Source organism: Theropithecus gelada, chromosome 1 (assembly GCF_003255815.1).
Source record: "Theropithecus gelada isolate Dixy chromosome 1, Tgel_1.0, whole genome shotgun sequence".
NCBI classification, from domain to species: domain Eukaryota; kingdom Metazoa; phylum Chordata; class Mammalia; order Primates; family Cercopithecidae; genus Theropithecus; species Theropithecus gelada.
In genome coordinates this window covers 155,256,367-155,280,137 of record NC_037668.1, presented here as the reverse complement: position 1 = coordinate 155,280,137, position 23,771 = coordinate 155,256,367, and the positions used below count along the sequence as shown (strand labels likewise).

Here is a 23,771-nt window from a genome sequence, read left to right as displayed (position 1 = left end):
TGCTAGGACATCTAGAACAATACAACAGTTGAATGTTATCCTGTTTTAATTCTGACTTTAATGGAAATCTCTGTATAGTGAAAGCTTGAACAAGCTTTACTTGTTTTTAAAAACTCATGTTAAGGAATCCTAGCCCCTTTAAATTGGCAATAAGTGTTTAATTTTATTTGTTTTTAAAGTACCTATTCCTTTTTTGACCTATTGATACATTTTAAAGTCATCAGTTTTCCAAAGGCAAACCATACGAATTCAATCCTACTACAAACCTACCATGGCCATGGTATTTTTAAACATACTTTTCCCCCTAGGGTTAAAAAAATATGGATTTCTAAGTGAGAGTGGTTGGCCTGTAATTTTGTTTTGTCTTATCCCCAATTTCAATCTTGATATTCTGTTAGCTTTATAAAACAACTGGAGATGATTCCATTTTAAAAAATATTATGGTACTGTTAAGGTAGTTTATGAAATGTCTGCATCAGTGTCTGATGTTATTCACTTCTAAGTATGTCTAGGCATGAAGTCTCTTTGGGAGTTTATTCATTGAAAACTTTTCAGTACTTTTCAGGGTTATTTGTATGCTTTCATTCTTAAGTCAGTTTGAACAATTCATATTTTTCTATTTCATTATTATTTTTGAGACAGTGTCTCATTCTGTTGCTCAGGCTGGAGTGTAGTGGCTCGATCCTAGCTCACTGCAAACTCAAGCACCTGGGCTCAAGTGATCCTCCAACTTCAGCCTCCTAAGTAGCTAGGACTACAGGCACACATTACCACACTTGCACACTTGCTTGGCTATTTTTTTTTTTTTTTTGGTGATAGGATCTTTCTATGTTGTCCAGGCTAGTCTTGAACCCCTGGCCTCAAGCCAAATCCCAAAGTTCCGGGATTATAGGCATGAACCACTATGCCTGGCCTGTGAAAATTATTTTCTAATGAAAAGCAGCTACCCTAGAACCTTCTGATTTTACAGAGACCAGGCACGTCTTCTTTTATGAAGTAGCTATGTTCCTGAAAAGTTGCATATTAATGACATTTTCATAAATTGTGTTTCCCATTGATTTGCATTTTCATGTCACAGGCTTTTTTTTTTCATTTTTTTAATATTCAGTGATATATCTGTAGCTAATGTTTCTTTAAATACACTCTAGCACCAGGGAGCCCTCATATTTAAGGAGCCTTTGCTTTTTATGGTGCAAAGTATTTATTTGAATCACCACTCCCTATTTCTTTGTTTTTATATAGTTGTTCTTAAAGTGGGATACAGCTAGTATAGCTGAACACATTCACCTTCTACCTTTTGTTTATTTCTGTATAAACCTGTGGCTTTCATTGTTACTAAGCTCGATTTATGAATCAAGGATACAGAAGCTCATTTGTAGAGTAGTTCTTTCTTTTACGTTGTTCATGCAACGTGCTAACCTCTCATGGGGCATGGGCTTTTTTGGAAGTAATTTTTCCCACTGACTTTTGTGATTAGAGGAACTTATTTGGTTGCAAGATGATCAGTAACTCTGGAGAGCCCAGTCCAGGGTGGGAAAACAAAGGCCACTGGTCCTGTCCTTGAACAGGTGTCCTTGCTCTTAGAACCAGGTGAGCTGACTGAATATGGCTGGGGCCACCAGGGGTCTTCAGTTAACAAGACTTTGTGAAAAGACCCAAATGTACTTCTGTAGGAGCCGGGAACTGAACAGCCTGTCATGAAGCATTAACAGTGAGTGTTGTGGAACAGCCAAGGCTCCAAACATTCTGTTTGGTGATGCTTCACATTATATTTGACTGTGGTTTCCATTGTTACCTATGGCCAGAGTCTTAGGAAACAGTTGAATCACTGTCTTCGTATTGGAATGGATCCCAAGTCTTATAGCCTATCCCTTCCTTCTTGCACTGGCATTTTCCTCCTGGGTTGACACTGGTCCTTCAGGTAGGTGTTGGGGTTCAGGAGCACTACCTCAAAACGTGGCATCTTGGCATTTGAGAAAACAGCAGAAGCGGGAAAGTTACTCCCAACCTTTCTCCCCCGAAGCAGGTCATAAAACCCTCATCTGAGAGGTGCCTTCTCTATACACAAAGGAAGGGAACATCCTTATCTCAGAAGATGAAGGATCACACAGAAGAAATAGGTCTTGCTAAGTTCCCCTCAGTTTATTGCCATTAGAACATACTCATTTTGTCCAAATCTATTTCTCCACGACTGTCCAATCTTCATCAAACCTAGCATTAAAATAAACAAATTTAGCCATTTCTTTGGGTCTTCATTTCCTTACGAAGACTCCTGTATCATGTAAAACTTACATTAAATACATTTGTATGCTCTTCTCTTGTTAATGTGCCTTTTGTTACAGGGGCCTCAGTCATGAACCTACGAAAGTTAGAGGAAAAATATTTTTTTATCCTCACATAGGGGGAGTGTTGGCTTCCAGATAATCTGCTTTCTTAAGACTTCTAGTAAGCCTCCCACAATGACATGGGGCAGAGACTGGGCTGGGGGCATTTGCGGGCAAGCCCTAGTATTAGACTCCACAGCTCCTCATTCCTTCTGCTCCCCATCTGGTGCTCCATGTCAGACCCCACACACTGAACATGCATAGAGCTTATGGCTCACTCTTGGCTTGAGAGTTTCCATTTCAGTCCAGGCTGCTTCTCCTTCTCCCAGAAGCTCTAAAGTTTCCCATGCAAATTACACATCTGGTGGTCTGCCCCTGCAGACTCAGAATTTCTCAGGTGAGTGGCAGATGAGCAGCCCTATTTGGGAGTTTTGAAGGACATTTATGCAGTGTCTCCTTTTACGTCCATTGGCATATATGATTTGCTTTCCCTTGGGTTATTTTTAAATCACTTTTTTATTCCTCAAGTGGAAATTGGAAGAGGAAAGAAGGAGCCCCTAGGCCTCCAGAGTGTCATGAAAAGCCACCCCCTTTCTGTAGGATAATCTGCAGATGAATATTTGAGAGTTGCTTACCACTAAATTCTCCCATCATCAGAAGCCCATCTTTTCTGTGCCGCCCTTCCTATTCTCAATGACTACCATAGTCTGTTTTACTCGTGGCTTCCTGGAGAAATAATCAGTAGGAGCTGATTGGAGTTTTGCCAATGCGTAGAAACAGCGGGGCACGTGCGCCATGACTGGGTGTGCTGCTCCCAGTGGCTTGTGTCTTGTGTCAGACTAGGGTGTGTGTGTGTATGTGTTTTCTTCTCTTTCTGATTATTGCCCTCTTACTACACCCACCCCAGAATTAATTTCCCATCAAAATGCTGAGAGTGAAAAAGGGGTAGGTTAGTTAGAGGTTTTAAGTAAATGGTTTACCACCACAGCTCATTGACAGCGATTAAAATGCAAATCCTCTCACTCAGTAGGTAGGATGGAGCTTTGATGTATCCTTTTGTGGAAGGCAAGAATCAACAGCTGACGTGGTAATCAGGACTCATCAGCAGAAATTGCTTCATTTCTATGCTCTCAGGCAGTTTTGTGAAGCACTGAATTTGGGGAAATAGAAGCAGGGCACTGGAAGAAAGAGCGGGCTCTGCCAGTCAGTCCTGTGTGATGGGGAGAGAATTCCCAGGCACAGAAGGCTGCTTTTCTGTTTGTGGCGGCCTCTTGCTTGACTGTGTTTGACTTAGGATAAAAACTCCAGTTCTGCTCAAAGAACGAAGGTCCGAGGTCCCTCCCTAAGAATAAAACTGCTTGTGCAAAAATTATAAATGTAACTGCCTTTGTAGGACTAACAGATTAGTCATAAGATTAGAAATGAAGCTTAGGAGTTATGCAGCTGGAGGCCACAAGATTCTAAACCATCCCAATTGCTCCTAGGTAAAACTATCACTATTGTGAAACCTAAGATTGGTGCTTGAGATATTTTGCAGACCCTGTACTGGAGGGATCAGCTGGTGCCACCCAGATCCATGAACTGGCTCATCTGATCTTGTGGCTCCCACTCAGGAATCGACTTAGCACAGCAGGACAGCTTTGACTCCTTATGATTTCATCTCCGACCTGACCAATCAGCCCTGGCCCTCTACCTGCCAAATTATCCTTTAAAAAAAAAAAACAAAAACCAGTCTCACGAGGTCAGGAGTTCGAGACCAGCCTGACCAACATGGTGAAACCCCATCTCTACTAAAAATACAAAAATTAGCCAGGCATAGTGGCGCACACCTGTAATCCCAGCTACTCGAGAGTCTGAGGCAGGAGAATCGCTTGCACCCAGGAGGCAGAGGTTGCAGTGAGCCGAGATTGTAGCACTGTACTCCAACCTGGGCGACAGAGCGAGACTTCTTCTGGGGCGGGGCTGGGGGAAATTTTCAGGAGACTGATTTCAGTAATAATAAAACTCTCATCTGCCATTTAGGCAGCTCTGTGTGAATTAAATTTCTCTATTACAATTCCTCTGTCTTGATAAATCTGCTGTGTCTGGGCAGCGGGCCAAATGAACCCAAAGGGCAGTTACCAGAAGATATAATCAGAAATTCTGAGGGTTACTGCAACTTGTGGAAAGATGTCCTGCCGCAGGTTCTCCTGTATCAACTACATTCTGCAGCTGGGGTTTTCAGCTAACTTAAGACAATGTGAAGACAGTGAGTTCCAAATGGGTCATGAATGGATTTAACTTAGAATTTAAAATTTATGTCAGGGAGCATTTGTGTCAAGAAATGAGACAAAGGTGATATATATATGAATTCTCCAAAACATGAGGAAAGATTTTTTTTTTTTTTTTGATATGAAATTTCACTGTTGTGCCCAGGCTGGAGGGCAATGGTATGATCTCGGCTCACTGGAACCTCTGCCTCCTGGCTTCAAGTGATTCTCCTGCCTCAGCCTCCCAAGTAGCGGTGATTACAGGCACCTACCACCACACCCAGCTAATTTTGTATTTTAGTAGAGATGGGGTTTCTCCATGTTGGCCAGGCTGGTCTTGAACTCCCGACCTCAGGTGGTCTGCCTGCCTTGGCCTCCCAAAGTACTGGGATTACAGGCTTGAGCCACCGCGCCTGGTCAAAGACGGATTTTTGGTCTAGAGCTATGCTGTCCAGTACTGTAGTCATGGGCCACATCTGGATAGGGAGCATTTGAAACGTGGCCAGGTCAAACTGAGGTGTGCTATAAAGATGACATGTAAATAGGATTTTAAAGAATTAGAAAAAGGGAATGTAAAATAACTCATATCACTGTTTAATATTGATTTCATATTGAAATACAATTTATATTGGAGTAAATAATATAGTAAAATTGACTTTTTTTTTTTTATTTTTTTTTATTTACTTTGTGGCTATTAGAAACTAAAATTTTAAGTGTGGCTCATGTTCTATTTCTGTTGGGCAGCACTAGGCAAGATTTCATCATCATTCTCCAGTCTGCGTAGGGCTCCTTGCTCCCACTAGAGGGAGGTATGTTCCAGCCTCAGGAACTCTGAGGCTAGCGTGTAAATAAATGCCACTGCTTTCGAATGAACTCTTAAAAAAGAAACACCAGAAAAAGAGCTTAAGTTTTCGCTTTGTTTTAATCCCGTGTAACTCTGATGTTTCTAAAGGTTGCAGTTTGTGTGAAAGTGAAGCCAAAACAGAAGAGGGAAGAGGCAGAAAGTTTTTCTACTCTCTTTGCCCTAATGAATTCAGAGGTTTCTGTTACTTCTTTGTTTGGATCACAGTAACTTGTCATTTGTTTGCCAATTGTTCCCTTGGACTTGAGTCTGTGTGTCTGTGTGCAGTGTAACACGCAAATAGGTGCGTGCACACACGCATACACAATGTCGTCTTGCATACAGCGGTCACAGAAAGGACCAGTGCCCTACTGTAATCACACACCTCCATGGCACACCCAGATCACTTGGAGTGCACTGTAGCTGGGGCTCCTGGAGGTGTGCCATGTGTACCCGGGGCCGGTGTGCAAGCCCCTCCCTTGTGTATTGTTCCTAAATGTTGCCTGTGGTCTGACGCTTGGCTTGCTGTTTGCATCTAGTGTGTGTGAATCTGCCCCTTGATCCTACTCTGAACCCAGCATCATTTCATGATTATATTTTAGTGACAGCACTCTCTCCTGGGTTTCCTTCTGGGTAGCTCCTTTTTGGTTTCTTGTGGTTTTTCTACTTTTGTTGATCTGATAAGCATTAATATTCTCCATTCTTGTCTATGTACTCTTTGTCCTTTTTGAGGGGGGGAATCTCAGTCATTCTGGTGGCTTTGTGCCACCCTTATACTGAGAACTCGTAAGTCTTTATCTCCAGCTTAGAGCATTCCTTTGAGCTCCACCCACACCCATGCAGCTGCCTACAGGACATCGCACCTCAGCATCAGCCCCCACAGCATTCCTTCCTGCATCAATTCACTCATCAGCACTATCGTCCTTTCTTATTCTGTGTTTGTCTATCTTCCCCAGTCAACAGTAAGCCCCAGGAAGACAAAAGCCACACCAGTCTGGTTGCATTTCATTCCTAGTATCTTGTACTGTGTCTGGTTATTGTACATCCTCAAGAAGTGTTTGCAGATATTATTTTATCTTTTGTTTCAAATCAACTGTATTGTTTACTTATATACATGCTCATTACCATTATATGACTATTTTATTATATTTTGTTAGCATTATAGTGGATCCAATCACCATATTTTGTGGCAAGTCTGTGTCAAAATTTCTTTTTTTTTTTCTTTCTTTCTTTCTTTTTTTTTTTTTTGAGATGGAGTCTTGCTTTTGTTGCCTAGGCTAGGCTAGAATACAATGGTGCAATCTTGGCTCACTGCAACCTCTGCCTCCTGGTTCAAGCGATTCTCCTGCCTCAGTCTCCTGAGTAACTGGGATTACAGGGGCCTGCCACCACACCTGGCTAATTTTTGTATTTTTAATAGAGGTGGGGTTTCACCATGTTGGTCAGGCTGGTCTCGAACTCCTGAACTCGTGATCCGCCCTCCTCATTCTCCCCAAGTGCTGGGATTACAGGCGTGAGCCACCATGCCTGGCCCAAAATTTCTAACAGCATGTGCATGTGGGCCATTTGCAGTAACCCTTCCCATGTTTTCCTGTGTTGGAAACTCTTCTCCCTTGCTCTCTCCTTTTGTGACCCTTATTACAAGCCAAATTTCCATCAGTGGCTCTACGTATTTCCAGGAACTTAGGTCACAGAACACTGGAAAGCAGGGTCAAGCAGTGTGGTATGTTTCCGTGCCTGCAGCTTAGTCCACCGGCTGCTTTTCCAGGACATAGTCCAATTCCTTTAGTGCTTCAGCTCTTCAGCCAACCCAATTTTGTTTAGATTTGTGACTAACGAAGACTTTTTTTTTTGTTGGTTTGTTTTGGTCAGAACATGAAGAGGAGCTGGACCAGGAATTTGAGCTGGAGACTGACACTTTATTTGGAGGATTAAAGAAGGTACAAAGTGGATGAATAAAAAATCTCAGTTTTCAAACCTGGTTTCAATATTTCACATCACGTTTGTATTTGGAGTCGATCCAGGTATCGTATTCAGCAACAATCTGGAATGAGGCGTCCTTTCTGCTGTAAAGGTGTGAGTGTGCGGTGTTGGGGAAGGCATTCCCAGGGTCTGTATCTTCTTGTCCCCTGTTCTCTTCTGAAGATACCAGAAATATGATTAACCTTATCAGTTAGGACAGTTTGCACTTTTGGAAAGCTCAGAAACTTCCTTCTTGACCTAGCCAGATCCATCAGAATCACATGTAGCCCCTGGACACTCCTACACCGACCGTTGGCAGCCGCAGAAACATCTTCCTTCTGGCCTCTGAGCGTCCCTGGCTGTTCATGCTGCTGCACAGCGTGCTGGGAATTCACATTCCTCCTCCCTCTGGTGGGGTGGTGCCAGGGTGCTGGCTCACTTGTCTTCAGCAGCAGCTCATTTTGTATTTTGTCTACTTTGGTAGCAGGCAGAGTGGCCACCGTTCTTTCACATACCCGTGTCTTTCTAGATGTGACCAGTAGCACGTCTGTGCTAGAGTATATATTCTGGGTAGGGTACCACACCCTTCTCTTCCAATTGAGAGATGCCTGACTACTTTTTTCTCCCACCAGAACCCCTGTCCTTTTGAGGCTGGAGTTCTTCTCATTCTTCTCCATTCGGTTTCTTAGGGCCCCATTTCAGTTACGACTTGGACCGTGGAGGGTCCAGGGCCCAGCTCATGGTGTGGGCTTCGGGTCAAGGCTGATTATGGGCTGCATATTTGTTTTTCTAAGTATTTTTATATGTTTTTAAAATGTTATCAGAGCATTGTTTTTTTTTTGTTTGTTTTGTGTTTTCTATTTTTACTTTAAGTATGTAATATACCAAATAAATCATAAATTCAATCAGCCTTTTGTGGGCTGGCTTGGGACATAAAAGACACCTTGCATTCCAGGTTCTGAACATTCTGCTTATGAGTGAACTTTTGCAAGACAGTTCATGTCCAAGTTGGGTACTGACTGTACTAATATTTTTCTCCTGTTGTAAGTTGCAGATCTTACTTGAATTGTAACAAATATAGCTCAATTTCCATTTTGATTTGCTAGGGTAAGCCGTTCCTTTCTCCCAGCGCTGTACAGAGCCATGCATAAGATCCAAGGCCTATGTTTGTCTGGAACTTGGAAGAGTATCCTGCCCTGCGTGGGGTGCCATTCTTGGCTTTTCTTGCTCTACCCACCAGATACTTCCATGAAAACTTAGATGTAAATTGAATTTTCATCCGTGGCATCCATTTCTAGATAGCTCTTCTTTAAATAAGCTCTTTTTAGGATTGTTAGTGAGAATGTAATGTGGGTAGTATTGTACCCACCTCAGAGATGAGGAAATTTAGGAAGCTTTGTCACAAAGTGGAATTTGAGATGTAATAGGAGGTAGCCTTTGTGTGTCTCAGATCTACTCTTTACGACTATAACATTAGCAGATGTCTTACAGCAGAAAAAAAGGTGATTTTTTTTCCTTTTAGAATTAAAATTCAAACATTTTAGATAATATTGAAATATAGAATTATGTGCCAGGGGCACAAATAAGCAGACACATTGGAGAGACTTGGAGCTGCAGAGGAGCAGTGGTGAGGCAGCACGAGAAAGGAAACACAGGGTGAGGCCCCAACAAGGTTTGGAGCTGCCACAGATTTCATTATCAAGGGCAGGCTCAGCCCAGTCGTGTGTTGCCACTTCTAGACAAAGGGGCTTTGTCTTCACTGACTTCCCGGCTCCTGTCACTTCATTGGGTCAAGCCCAGCTGCTTGACTGACTCCCTGCAGAGGCTCCAGAGCCCTGCAGAGATGACCACTTCTCAGTGCTCTCCACTCCCCCACAGTGCTCCCACTCTCCACAGTGCTGTCAGTGCTCTCCACAGTGCTCTCCACTCTCCACAGCAGCTCTCATAACAGGGCTGGGGTTGGGAGTGTTGTTGCTCAGGCCAATTCTGCCTTCACAGAAAAGTCCACGTGGCACAGGCACGTACTCTGGGAGCTCCAAGGATTCAGTCTTTTGCCATCCCGACAAATCTGTCTGTCCATCCCTCTGTCTCTCATTCATCGACAGTGCTGTGAGCGCCTCTCACCTTCTCATCTTTCTGCTTCTCATCACCTTGCATGTGGGGTGGGTGGTTTGGAGCCCTAGAATTTATGGAGGAAATGGTGAGTCCTGGTGGATATCCAGCAGATGAAGGACATTGATATAGGTCCTTAGGATCAAAACAGTCTTTGCTGAATATTTCTTTTCTCAGAGGCTGTAGGAGGTGGCAAGCACATGCTATTTTGGTCCAAATTCTAATCAAAAGAAGATATTAGGTGTGACTAGAAATCATGACCTTTAGAAGAAAGTTTATGTTTTCTGACCAGCCCATCCCTTGAATGTTAGTCTGCAGCTAGATTGGTAAACCTCAGTACTGCTGACATTATTATTATTATTATTATTATTATTATTATTATTATTGTTATTTTGAGACAGAGTCTCCCTCTGTTGCCCAGGCTAGAGTGCAGTGGCATGATCTTGGCTTACTGCAAGCTCTGCCTCCTAGGTTCTAGTGATCCTCCTGCCTCAGCTTCCTGAGTAGCTGGGGTTACAGGTGCCTGCCACCAAGCCCAGCTAATTTATTTTATTATTATTATTTTTTTTTAGTAGAGATGGGGTTTCATTATGTTAGGCTGGTCTCGAACTCCTGACCTCAGGTGATCCACCTGCCTTGGCCTCCCAAAATACTGGGATTACAGGCATGAGCCACCATGCCTGGCCGACATTTTATTTTATTTTGTTGAGACAGGGTCTCGCTCTGTAACCCAGGCTGGAGTGCAGTGGCACAATCTCAGCTCACTGCAATCTCCATCTCTTGGGTTCAAACATTTCTCCTGTCTCAGCCTCCCAGGTAGCTGAGATTACAGGCACACACCACCACGCCTGGCCAATTTTTGTATTTTTAATAGAGATGGGGTTTCACCATGTTGACTAGGCTGGTTCAAACTCCTGGCCTCAAGTGATCCACCTGCCTTGGCCTCTCAAAGTGCTGGCATTACAAGTGTCAGCCACCATGACTGGCCACATTTTATTTTTTTAAATATTATTATTATTTTTAGAGATGGGATCCTGCTCTGTCACCCAGGCTGGAGTACAGTGGTGTAATCACAGCTCACTGGAGCCTTGAACTCCTGGGCTTAAACAATCCTCCTGCCTCAGCCTCTTGAGTAGCTGGGACTACAGACATGCACCACCATACCTGGCTAATTTTTTATTTTATATAAAATAATTGTATATATTATTTTGTAGAGATGGGGTCTCACTATATTACCCAGGCTGGTCTTGAACTCCTAGCCTCAGCCTCCCAAAGCACTGGGGTTACAGGTGTGAACCACACTGCCTGGCCACTACTGACATTTTAGATCAGATGGCTGTTGTGGGGAGCTGCTCTGGACATTGTACAATGCTTAGCAGAATCCCTGGACTCTACCTAGTAGATGCTAGCAGCGTTTCCTGCCCTAAGCCTTAACAATTTAAAAAAGTGAGCTGGGTGTGGTGGCTCACTCCTGTAATCCCAGCACTTTGGAAGGCTAATGCCAGCAGATCACTTGAGGTCAGGAGTTTGAGATTAGCCTGGCCAACATGATGAAACCCCATGTCTACTAAAAATACAAAAATTAGCCAGGCATGGTGGCGTGTGCCTGTAATCCCAGCTACTCCAGGAGCTGAGGCACGAGAATGGCTTGAACCCAGGAGGTGGAGGTTGCAGTGAGCTGAGATGGTGCCACTGCACTCTGCACTCCAGCCTGGGCATCAGAGTGAGACCCTGTTTCTAAAAATAAAAACAAAAACAAAAAACAGTTTAAAAAGGCTCCATGCATTGTCAAATGCCCCCGGGAGGCAAAATCATCCCCTTTTAAAAGCAACTGGTCTATAGCAATATTTAAGTGCTCTTAAATGACCACTGTCTTAGTCATGCCAATTTGCCATTCTTACCTTTGCTCATCCTGTTCCTCTTCTGGATTGGGGCTCACGCCTTCCCTGTCTGGCCGTCACTCACACTCCAGATCATAGCTGGCTCCCTGTCCTGGAAGTATTGCCTGAACCTCAAGCCGACCTTGGTACTCATAGTTCCTGACACTTCCCTGCCTCTCTCTTTACTTCCTTCCACAAATACAGCTTTCAACCAGAGTGTCTCTGTGCTCAAGTCCATATGGAGTGCTGGGGACAGTGGTGAACCAGACAGACAATGTTCCTATGCTAGTGTCTCCTACTAGGGACAAGCTGACCACAAATAAATGAACAAACAATGGCTGCAGACTGAGCTAAATGACATGAAGGCAGTAAACAGGGTGATAGGATAGCTCTGTTTTGGATCAAATTGTGTACCCTATTATGAAAAATTGATTTGTAGAATTTTATTTGGTGTTATCCTTTCTCACATAGATTGTGGGTCCCACAAAAGCAGGGCTGGGATTTAATCATTTCTGTATCTTCAATGCCTGGAGCAGAGTCAGTGAGTATTTTATTGAATTTAACTGCAGGAAAGAGTGAAGTGCCAGGTTGCAGCATGGAGGTGAAATACATCGTCCTCCGTGCCTCTAGATAGCCGTGTAGGTAAGCGGGCGAAGTGGGACAGTGTGTAGAGTCAGAGGAGGGAGAGACCACTCTGGGCACAAAACAATCACAAACTGCCTCTGGGAGAAGGGGCTGTACCTTCACCTGAGCTGCAAAGAATGGGTAGGGTTTGGCAAGATCATCGGTAGAGGAGACGCTGTTCCAGTGGTGTCGCTGTGGTTAGAAAAGGGAAGAACATATTAGGGAAACGGTGACTCGAAGTGAAGCTTCACTTAGGGCAGTGAAAGGGAGCTGGACCTGACTGTAGTCCTCCAATTTTTGACGATGTTCGGGTTTGGAGGATTACAGCCCCAGTCAAGAATGCCTTTGAGCTTTGTCATTTCTTTGAGCTTTGTCATTTCTTTGAGGGTAACGCTGATGGCACTTGCCGAGACAACAGATGCGGTGTGGGTGCTTGTGTAGGTGCGGCTGTCAAGGGCTGTTCAGACTCCATATGCTTTGGTTTTTGCATCCTTTTTTGTAATGTTTGCTCTTCCAGGCTGTCAGGGTAAAAGCGCCCCCCGACCCCCCACCCCCGCAGACTCCAGCGTGCTGTGCTAGAGCCTGTGTGTGGCAGGGATGGGGTGAACCCAGTCTTGCTGGGTTCTGGCGTGATCTGTCGTCGTATTTGCCAGTCCCTGTCTGTTACTTCTTACTGGTCTTCTCTCTAGTGATGCCAGGGAGATAGAGGAAATATTTCAGTGCCCATGTTGCTTGCTCGATGACGTAAACATGTTTATAGACAGTAGCATCTGAACCAAACTGATACAAATGAAGTTCTATGTCAGGTATATTGTCATTAATTTTTTTCATTTTATTTAGGATTCAAGATCATAAATACTTGGCATAATAGAAAGAGCACAGGTTTGGAGTTGGATGGGCTTGAGTTCAAATTTGGCTTTGCTACATCTGGGAAAATAATTTACCTCCTTTGTAAAAAAAAAATGTATGTATTTGTTTGAGACAGGCTGAAGTACAGTGGCATGATCTCGGCTCACTGTAACCTCTGCCTCCCAGGTTCAAGTGATTCTCTTGCCTCAGCCTCCTGAGTAGCTGGGGTTACAGGCGTGTGCCACCACACTCAGCTAGTTTTTGTATTTTTAGTAGAGATGGTGTTTTGCCATGTCGGCCAGGCTGGTCTCGAACTGCTGGCCTCAAGTGATCCACTCATCTCGGCCTTCCAAAGTGCTGGGATTACAGGCATGAGCCACTGTGGCCTGGCCTCATTTCCCTCCTTTTAGCCTCAGGTGTATTACCTGAAACATGGGAATAAAAGGTTATGAAGAGGTGATGGACAGAAAACACCTAGCATGCTTGTGGTTAGTACAGAATCGATGCACAATACATGTTATTGTGGTTATTGTTATTTTTTTCTTCCATGGATGAATAATTCCTTTAGCACTAAGAATTACTGATTCTTGGTTGGGCACAGTGGCTCATGCCTGTAATCCCAGCACTTTCCGAGGCTGAGGTGGGCGGATCACCTGAGGTCAGGAGTTCACAACAAGTCTGGCCAACATGGTGAAACTCCGTCTCTACTAAAAATACAAAAATTAGCTGGGTGTGGTGGCGGGTGCCTATAATCCCAGCTACTTGGGAGGCTGAGGCAGGAGAATCACTTGAACCTGGGAGGCGGAGGTTGCAGTGAGCCGAGCCTGCACCATAGCACTCCAGCCTGGGCAACAAGAGTGAAACTCCGTCTCAAAAAAAAAAAAAAAAAAAAAAAAAGAAAGAATTGATTCTCCCTTTCTAGCAAGGAGGTAATGTTCTACAGAGTGACATTTACATGTAGAGGGGGACTGCTATTGAAAAGAGCTCTCAAAATCCTAATGCATTATAAAGAGTGTTACAAGTAATCAATTCTGTTCTTTCCTGAGGACGCATTTTCCCATGACAGGTTTCTGAAATTGGGGCAGACCTCTAAATAAGCTGTTCTTTCAGAAGTAAAATCAGAAAGGACTTTCCAGTGCCTGTGAGGAGGCTTAGGAAGAAGAGGCAGAGGCAGGCAGGGAAGCTTGAATACGAATGACCATGAACATAGAGAAAGAGGTATTTCTATAAAGATGTAGTTCTTAGCTACTCATGCTTTGCCCATGAAGGTTTTAAGATCTGGCTTATTTATAAATGCCTCTGCATTTTAATACTTCAGGAAAACAACATTCCATTTTGACTCATTTAACAAATGAGTTAAATGTGCACCTGCTGTGTAAGCAGCTTCCAGGCCACGTGCCAGGGATGCTGTGACATTCCAGGCTCAGTCTCTGTCCTGAGTGGGCTCTGAAGTTTTGGGGAAGGTGATGATGTGGCAGTGAGCTGGTGGTGCAATAGCCACTGGGGCTTGTAGAGGCAGAGGGTACAGAGAACCCCACCGGCAGGGACTGAAGGGAGGTGATGGCTGGGCGACGGGAAAGCTAGGTGAAGGGAATAGCATGCCTGACGACCTGGATTTGAGTGAAATAAATTTGACTTGGCTAGAAGGTTGAGTTGTGAGGAGGGCAAATGACTCAAGATAGGCAGGGGATAGATCATAAAGGCCATGGAGTGCCATATGTGGAGTCTGGACTTTATCCAGAGGGCAGTGGTCAGTCATTGAAGGGTTTCAGGTGCCATTGCTTCTGTGGACTCTTTCTGAAGCCCTCTGACTGATTTTCCTGTCTTGCCCTGTCTCTCTCTTCTTTCTCTTCTCTACACACACACACACACGTGCACACACACACACGCTCGCTCTCTCTCTCTCTCTCAATATGTTAGTTTTGCAGAGCTAAATGCTTGATTCTACCTTCACCTTTTTTTTTTTTTTTTTCCCCATACAAAGTCTCGCTGTGTCACCCAGGCTGGAGTGCAGTGGCATGATCTTGGCTCGCTGCAACCTCTGCCTTCTGGGTTCAAGTGATTCTCTTGCCTCAGCCTCCCAAGAAGCTGGGACTACAGGTGCCCATCACCATGCCTGACTAATGTTTGTATTTTTAGTAGAGATGAGTTTTCATTATGTTGTCCAGGCTGGTCTTGAACTCCTGACCTCATGATCTGCCCACTTTGGCCTCCCAAAGTGCTGGGATTGCAGGCGTGAGCCACTGCGCCTGGCCTTCAAGGACCTTTTTAATGAAACAAATAATATTTCCCATGAACTACTAGATAGAAAAGAGAGAGAACACAGCAGGTTACCTGGTGGCTAAGAATTAATAAACAAATTTGCTGTTTATCCATTCACAATGCAGATGCTATTTTTCTTTTTCTTTTTTTTTTTTTTTGAGACAGAGTCTCACTCTGTCACCCAGGCTGGAGTGCAGTGATGTGATCTCGGCTCACTGCAACCTCTGCCTCCCAGGTTCAAGCGATTCTTCTGCCTCAGCCTCCCGAGCAGCTGGGCCTATAGGCACATACCACCACGCCCAGCTAATTTTTTGTATTTTTAGTAGAGACGGGGTTTTACAGTGTTAGTCAGGATGGTCTTGATCTCCTGACCTCATGATCAGCCCGCCTCGGCCTCCTAACGTGCTGGGATTACAGGCGTGAGCCGCTGCACCTGGCTGCAGATCCTGTTTTTACATGAGGCAGAGAGCTACAATTCCTATTCCTGTTCTAACCAGGAAATCACTAGCATCTTACGTTTTTCCTACCTGTCTGCAAATTTAAATGTCAGGAAGAAAATCTAGCATGGATGAGACTAGACAAAAGGTCTTGTACCGATGGGTAAAGAGCCGGCATTCTTTGTGTTCACAAGAAGGAAGCAAACCTGACCTTCCATCGCTAATCATGGGTTTTTTTTCTTATTTATTTATTTTTTTGGGACAGTGTCTCACTCTGTTGCCCGTGTTAGAGTGCAGTGGCGCAACCACGGTTCACTGCAACCTCTGCCTCCCAAGTTCAAGCGATTCTCGTGCCTCAGCCTCCCAAGTAGCAGGGCCTATAGGCATGTGCCACCATACTTGGCTAACTTTTTGCATTTTTAGTAGAGACAGGTTTTCAACATGCTGGCTAGGGTGGTCTCAAACTCCTGGCCTCAAGTGATCCGCCTGCCTTGGCTTCCCAAAGTGCTGGGATTACAGGTGTGAGCCACCCCGCCTGGCCAAATCCGTGGGTTTCTTGCCCCTGACATTTGGAGACTCTTCAACCCACATTCTTTGTCTGGAAGGGCTGGCATGGTACACAGGAATCTGTCTCTGCTAAGCAAGCCTCTCTGGGAAGGGGAAAAACTGTATAAAATCCAATTTTCTGTTAATCAAGACAGGCTGAACATTCACACACACAGCCAAATCACTTATTAATCTGCTCCCATCAGCTGGAGGGAGGCAGGGATATGACAGACATGCTGGAATAATCTTTGAGGGGCTGCGGCTTAATGAAAATGAGTTAAGGCCTAACCTCTGTAAACTCACCAGAATTTACACACATGAAACAAAGCAAATGTTGCCAAGAGATCAATGTTCCTTTACAAGAAGTCCCCAACCCCAATGGGCATGTTCACCTCAACTCAGCAAACATTATCAAGAGTCTACTAATGTTTGAGGGAGTTCGATGGAAAGATGAAGACATTCCCACTTTTGAGAATGGTGAGAAATTTCTCAGTCACAAAGCAGTCAGTTTACAAGTCAGTGCTTACTACCTGCTTTCTGGTCTGGGTTGTGATAATACTGTAGGTTAAGGAAGTAAGAGGCATTATTTCTCTACTCAACAAGTTTATACTCTATTTGAGAATTCCAGGAGGACACCCCTAGCTTTAATACGGCTGATGTGTGAAGTATGTAACAAGAGCCAGGGCTGTACACAGCCAGGACAGTTGGCCCTGCTGGTGGGTCCTGCCTGAAAGCTGGCCCTGGCATGCCGTTTAACAAAGTGTTTCCATATGTAGGATTGTCCCTAGTCGGTGTAGCCAAAAATTGCTGGGAGAGTTTCTAGCCTTGGAATGATCAGAGAAGACTCTCTGGAGTAGGTGGGTTGGAGCTGAGTCTTGAATGGAAGTACTATGTTTTGAACTGACCCAAGCCTATTTTGTTGTTTAACAAAATAAAGTTCTTTGGTTTTACTCTTGGTAACTTCTGGCATCTGGAGGTGAATAGGAGTTAAACGTCTTCTCTCCCACAACCTTGCCACCAAGTGGTATGTTAAACAGTGAAAGTGTCTAACTCTGAATTCTCCTACAAGTACAAATATTCATTAGGTAGGGAGGTACAAAACCCATCATTGAGCCTGTTCCTGAAAGCTTGTGAAGCCTCTATTGTTTGTCTTTAGGTACTCCAACAAGCATCTTGCAGGAAGTTCCTTCTGAGGCTGGTGCAATTCTATTCTGCTGGCTGAAGCAGTTACCCTTCTACTCTGATTAGAGGATAGAGCCTTATTGAAGCAAAAGACACAGACCAAGAGAGTGTTAGACCTTCAATGCTTTGGGTGCTGGACTCAAGGGAGTTTTTTTTTTTTTTTTAATAGGGTCTCTCTTGGCCAGGCTGGAGTGTAGTGGTGTCAGCACCATAGCCCCCAGAATAGCTGGGACTGTGAGCATGTGCCACCATATCCAGCTAAGTTTTAAAATGTTTGTACAGACAGGGTCTTGCTTTGTTGCCCAGGCTTATCTCAAACTCCCCGCCTTAAGCAGTCCTCCTGTCATGGCCCCCCATACTGTTAGGATTACAGGTGTGAGCTACCATACCCAGACTAATTTATTTATTTATTTATTTATTTATTAAAGACAGAGTCTTGCTCTGTCATCCAAGCTGGAGTGCGGTGGCATGATCATAGCTCACTGTAACCTCTAACTCCCGGGCATAAGCGATCCTTCTGGCTCAGCCTCCCAAAGTGTTGGGATTACAGGCGTGAACCACTGCACCTGGCCTCGAGGGATTCTTACATACTTCATTAGTACAAGGGTAATAATGAAAAATTTTAATCCATCACATGTTGAGCACCATGCTTTTCATTAGTAAAATATTTATTCCTAACATTCCTTATGCTAGTAAACTTTCAGGTGCAGCTTTAGGTACCATGTTGGAATTATTTGAATTGTAGTCATGTATGGGAGTAGATTTCTGATTAGAGTCCTTCAAATGCTAACTCACTCTTTCTGGACTCCTTATTTGGATACTTTCAATGTTAAGAACTGTCCTTAGAGGTGGATTAAAGTTAATTTACACACAAACATATAAGTGCTGTAACAGGATTCAGAATTATATAAGTGCCATAACAAGACCCAGAGAGAAAGGGGGAAGGGATTATTCCAGCCTAGGGCAGGTTGAATAGTGGCGGGATCTGAAATTTGGGGGGAGGTATGGGGAAGCGGGAAGGAGGGAAAACATTTCCTTCTCTCAGTACATTTCCTAAAAGTGGTGCCTGTCAGCATTCTTAAAAAGGTTATTACCTTTTAAAATCATGACATGACAGTTGATAAGTCTTTGTTAAAAAGAAATTAAGCAGCAGCAGCAAGGTAAGAGCGAGATCACAGGGGCACGTGGGAGAAGATGTAAAGTGGGGTGTCTTTGTGTGGGGAACTGACTGATGCCACTTTCAGGGATGACAATAGCTGCCGAAAAGTTTGAGATGGATGAAGGTTTGTTATTCCGCCATAATTTTGCTCCCAGGTTTGATGAAAGCAAATCTCAGGTCAAATTCTATCTGGCATATGTACGTTTATTAAACACTTGCTAGGCAAGCAGTGGAAACCAGTTTACACCAAGCTGATCAGTGGAATTGATGGAGTCCTTTAAGGAGCTTGCATCACCACCTTGCATTGAATTTCTTACTAGGTAGATAGATAATAGAATATTATCTAGAGGGGGATGGATTTGGGACTTCTTTAAAGACAGGCAACCAGAAATTCACCAACCATGTGACTGAATTTAGGATCTTAAAGGCCATCACTTCTAAATTGTCTAAGCCAGTCTGTGTCTCTAATGTTAATGTTGTTAATTAGCAAGTCAGATGCCACCAGGGAAAGTTATATGACTTTTGAGATATATGACTCATATATGACTTGGAGCTTTGAAATGGAAAACAAGAGTTAACCATGGTCTTGCAAGTTCTATTATTCAGTGTTTAAGCTAACAGTGAACAGCAACAATGTAACACTACAACCTAAAGTTGTTGTACTACAATGCTTTCATTGTAAGATCTTTCTTTATAAAACATGATCTGCCTTGCCAAGGCAAGGCTTCAAAAAATTAATTTTAAACTGATTTGTTTCTCTCCACGGAAATCTTTAGTAAAAGGCGAAAGATTTATTCGATCTGAAGAGAAATCAGTGAACGCTGAAACTCGATTTTAACTCATTGTGGCAGTAACTGCAACTCCTAGTACACCGATGGTGCCTACAGTTCACACAAAAAGAATTACTGCCTACAGTTTGCATAAAAAGAATTGTTTAATCTTCCCATAGTTAGAAATGTTGAGTCAAAAGAAATATTCTTTTAAGCTTTAAAGAATTTACTATGTGCAGGGTACTATGGGTATGCAAATGAATGTTGAGTCATCACCTTGAGATTCCACACCTTGTTATTCACCGGGTGCCTTTGGTGCTACCACTAGGGGGCGAAGTAGAGGACATGCTAGCAGGGTTCTAAATCCCATCCTGGGTTAACCATAGAAACTCTCGTTTTAGCCCTTTTTATACAATGGGACTTGGAGTACGATTTGTTATCTTTAGCATTGTCTTATTTTGAAACAATTACACACTTAGAGGAAGTTGCAGCAATAGTACAGAGAGGCTTTGTGTACCTCTACCCAGATTCCCCAGTGGGGAATCTTTTTTTCCCCCAACTTTTAATTTTAGATTCCAGGGGTATATACACAAATTTGTTACCTGGGTATATTGTGTGACGCTGAGGTTGAGGGTGTGAATAATCCTGTCACCCAGGTACTGAGCACAGCACTCAATAGTTTTTCAGCCCTTGCCAGTCCTCCCTCCCACCCCCCAGCAGTCCCTGGTGTCTGCTGTTGTCAACAGGAGGACCTGATGGTTAGCTCCCCAGTGGGGAATCTTCCATAGTAAACTCAAACCCAGGAACTTGACATTAGTACAGCCCACAGACTTTAATCAGATTTCACCTGTTTTGCAGGCACCTATTTGTGTATATGTATATAGTTATATGCAGTTTTATCACATGTGTAAATTCATGTAAACACCAACATAATAAAGATATAGGACCTTGAAGAGCTACTCCGTGCTACCTCTTCTGTGGCCATACTCACCCTGTTCCTCCTCATCTCTAATCCCTGAAAAACCACAATGCTTTTAATATATATGTATATGTGTATGTGTATATACACATACACATTTAGGATTCTTATATCTTATTGGTGAGAAGATATTTTTATCATTCTGCAATGACCCTTTTTGACCCTGGTGATTTTCTTTCTCTGAAGTCTACTTTATCTGCCATTGATAGAGCCACTCCCGCTTTCTTTTGATTCATGTATGTATGCCATATTCTTTTCCATCCTTTTAACTTTCCACCTCCTCATTTCATTATATTTAAAGTGAATTCCTGTAGACAGTCTAGAGTTGGGTCATTTTTCTAGCAATCCATTCTGCCAAGCTCTGTCTTTTAATTGCTGTATTTAATTTGATTGGGGTTTATTCAGCTTCTTGAATCTGTAGGTTTATGCTTTTTGCCAAATTTGGGGATTTTTTTTTTTGCCATTATTTCTTTGAACATATTTTTAACCTCATTTTTTTTCTTCTTTCTTTTTGGAAAATTTAATGACACCAATGTCAGGTCTTTTGTTCTTATATCAAGGGTCTCTGAGGCTGTATTTTTTCAGTCAGTTTTCTCTCTCTCTTGTTCAGATTGGGTGAGTTTTATTGACCTATCCTTAGGTTCCAAAAAAAAAAAAAAAAAAATCTCACTGTGTCATCCAAGCTGGAGTGCAGTGGTGCAATCTTGGCTCACTGCAATCTCTGCTTCCTGGGTTCAAACGATTCTTCTGCCTCAGCCTCCCAAGAAGCTGGGATTACAGGCATGTGCCACCATGCCCAGCTAATTGTTTTGTATTTTTACTAGATAGGGGGTTTTGCCATGTCAGCCAGGCTGGTCTGGAACTCCTAGCCTCAAATGATCCACCCATCACGGCCTCCCAAAGTTATGGGATTACAGGCGTGAGCCACCATGCCTGGCTCAATAATTCTTTATGTAATCTACTTTTGCTATTAAGCCCATCTAGTAAGTTATATTAAGTATAATTAATATTGCATTAATGTCAATATTAATATATCAACATTTACTTCATACTTAATTTTATTTTGCTTATTGTCATTCCGTAGGTCCTCAGCTCTCTAGCCCAGTCTGCTCTTTTCACCATTCAGAATCTCCTTGCATTTGTTTTAGATATGACATCCAAGGGTTTTAGCTGTCATTAGTGGAGGGATAGGGATAAATGTGCGTACTATGTCTTGCCTGAAAGCAGAAGTCGCTGTGTTGTAGTCTGTGTTTTAAAGTGAGTTTCAGGTATCATAAATAAGATGAGTTGTTTTATTAATACACAAATAGGTTTCTGAAGACAGATGGTAGAAGCAATGGACAGCAGGGGAAGGATGGGGCAGTGTGCCCTGAGGATGTGGTGAGCCTTGGTCTTGTTCTTGTCTGTCTCTATTCCCGGTCTCCCAGGTTCCTGGGCTGCCTGTGATGGCTGGTGGGTTCACAGGTGATCTGGGTGGGGAGGTGTCTCTTGAACAGCTTGGGAGCTAACGGGCAAAGGGGACAGATGTAAAGATGTATGGGAGTACTCTTCAACATAGCTCTGCTCACCTGTGTCCCTGGTCTTTCAGGCAGTGTGTAAAGTAGAAAGGTGGCATCTGGGATTATGGAGGGTTCCCTTCTTCTTCCCCTAGATAGATGGCAAAAGTGTTAATTCTTCCTTTTTCTCTCTGAGATTATACTTTCTTTCTTAATTGGCCTTTTGCCCTGGGGATCTCCAACATTTTGGGCTTCCATGTGGAGTTCCAGTTTGTTCTTTTTGCCCACTGCAGAGACGTTCTGTACAAACCAGTTTTCTTGCGTGTGTGAAGACTTCCTCAGCAGAGAGTAAATTCTCTGAGTGTAAGGATCATTTTAGGGGCTGTGGCCCCCAACAGGCTGAGGATCTTTTTTCCTTCCATGTTATTGTGACTCACTTTGTCTTTTTGATATTCTGGGGAAGTGACATTAATGGTATGTGTGATTTATTAGCATATTTTGAAGCTGAGGAGTCATGATTCTGTGTAATTTGTTCTCCAGTCATCTCATTCTATTACATTTTTTTGTCATGATCTCCAATTTGTTTATCACCTTTTTTCATCGTTTATAGCTCTTTTTTTCCATATACCTTGCAGAAAATATAGTGTTTTTCCAATTTGAGAGATGTGGGGAAAATAATATAGTTTTGTGCCTTCAAGTTCACCCTGAATTTAATGTTTCTTTTTAAACATTTGATTCCTTCTTTGCTGGCTTTAGGAGGAAAGGAAAGGTGGGAATATGGCATAGACAGAGCAGGGAGACAGAATCTATTCATGTTAAACCGAATAGATTCTGCAGTCTTGCTCTCCTGCATAATCCAAAGTGACTTCTGAGAAATAGGTAGGTAGGTAGAGAGTTGTGACCAGAGGATGTTACTGAGTTTAGGTTGGCAGTTGGGCTGAAGATATGCGAAATAACTTACCCATGTTCATTAGGTCCTCTTGTCTTAAGAGGCTTTCTCTTTTCTTCTTCCACAAAACACCTCCCCTTTACCATTTTACCCTGGACCAATTTGCCTGGCTTGTGTGGCGAGGGGCAATGAAGAGGCTGGGAATGGCACACAGTAGAACAGGGCAGCCTGGGCCTGTCCTGTTGGTGGCGTCCCTGCCCTTGTAAGCATCTTCACCTATGCAGGAGGGTGATGATGTTTCAGCAGGGACTTCGTTATTTCCAGAAGAAAAGGTTTGATTAGTGGAAGCGTTTTATCTTTCAGAAAGTATTGACTGGGAGAGAGTGTTGTCTCTGGAAATTGTAAGCAGTAAAATGATTTAGTTCAAATTCTTTTAGAAAGAGAAAAGCAGTTGTTGAAGGAAAAAGAAAACTCTTCCAATAATTGCTCAATGAATCATTAGCCCGGGTTCATTCGGAGAGCAGTGCCTCTTTTGTGCAGAATTCTTACAAAATTAGTCTCCTTTTGTGTTTCTTGTCTGGAGATTCACGGGCCATTCAGGTCAGTTTGCTGCCTTAGAATGTGCGGGGAAACATTTGTGATTTCAAGAACCTCATAAAGGTTTTCTCTGATCGCAGGTAACTCTTATTCAGTGTAATTAGATATTATATATGGTCTCCAAGTAAACAATAAGCCAATAATGCTATTTAGGAAATAGGTACACAAACATGTGTAGTATTTCTGTAGTATTTTATTTCTACAACTTGCTAGGTATGAGGATAAGGAAAATAGTAAATATATTCAGTTCTATACTGTTTTCTCTGAAGGAAAAAGGTATAATAATGAAAAATATACAGTGGTTGGTAAGGTAGGTCATTTCCTTTTTTTTCCTTTAAAAATTGATATACAATAGTTGTACACATTTTTGGAGTACATTTGATACTTTGACACCTCTATACAATGTGTAATTATCAAATAAAGGTAATTGGGATATCCATCACCTGAAACATTTACCTTTTTTTGGTATAGAGAACATTACATATCTTTTGGTTTTGAAATACATAAATGCATCTGTGACTGTATTCTAACAAACAATCACTGCCTTCATTACCTAGTTCTTGAGCATTCATTGGGTTGACCTAGCTGGTGTTTTCTTCCATGTCATTTTCTC

The 23,771-nt window shown here is 43.0% G+C and overlaps 1 protein-coding gene and 1 non-coding gene across 9 annotated transcripts in view; one reads left to right on the top strand and one right to left on the bottom strand.

The window, feature by feature from the left end:
- The window catches only part of HHAT (hedgehog acyltransferase), a 345,552-nt gene that overhangs the window by 30,662 nt on the left and 291,119 nt on the right, over positions 1 to 23,771 (top strand). For 6 of the 8 annotated variants that reach the window (XM_025389801.1, XM_025389791.1, XM_025389730.1 and 3 more), the window contains one exon: positions 7,287 to 7,354. The exons of the other annotated variants lie outside the window; for them this stretch is intronic. In XM_025389801.1, coding sequence (XP_025245586.1) covers positions 7,287 to 7,354 — 68 coding nt within the window. The remainder of the gene's footprint in view (positions 1 to 7,286; positions 7,355 to 23,771) is intronic. 8 annotated transcript variants of the gene reach the window in all.
- On the bottom strand, positions 19,134 to 19,245 carry LOC112615108. Its single transcript, XR_003117281.1, has one exon. It is a non-coding gene; the product is annotated as a U5 spliceosomal RNA (small nuclear RNA).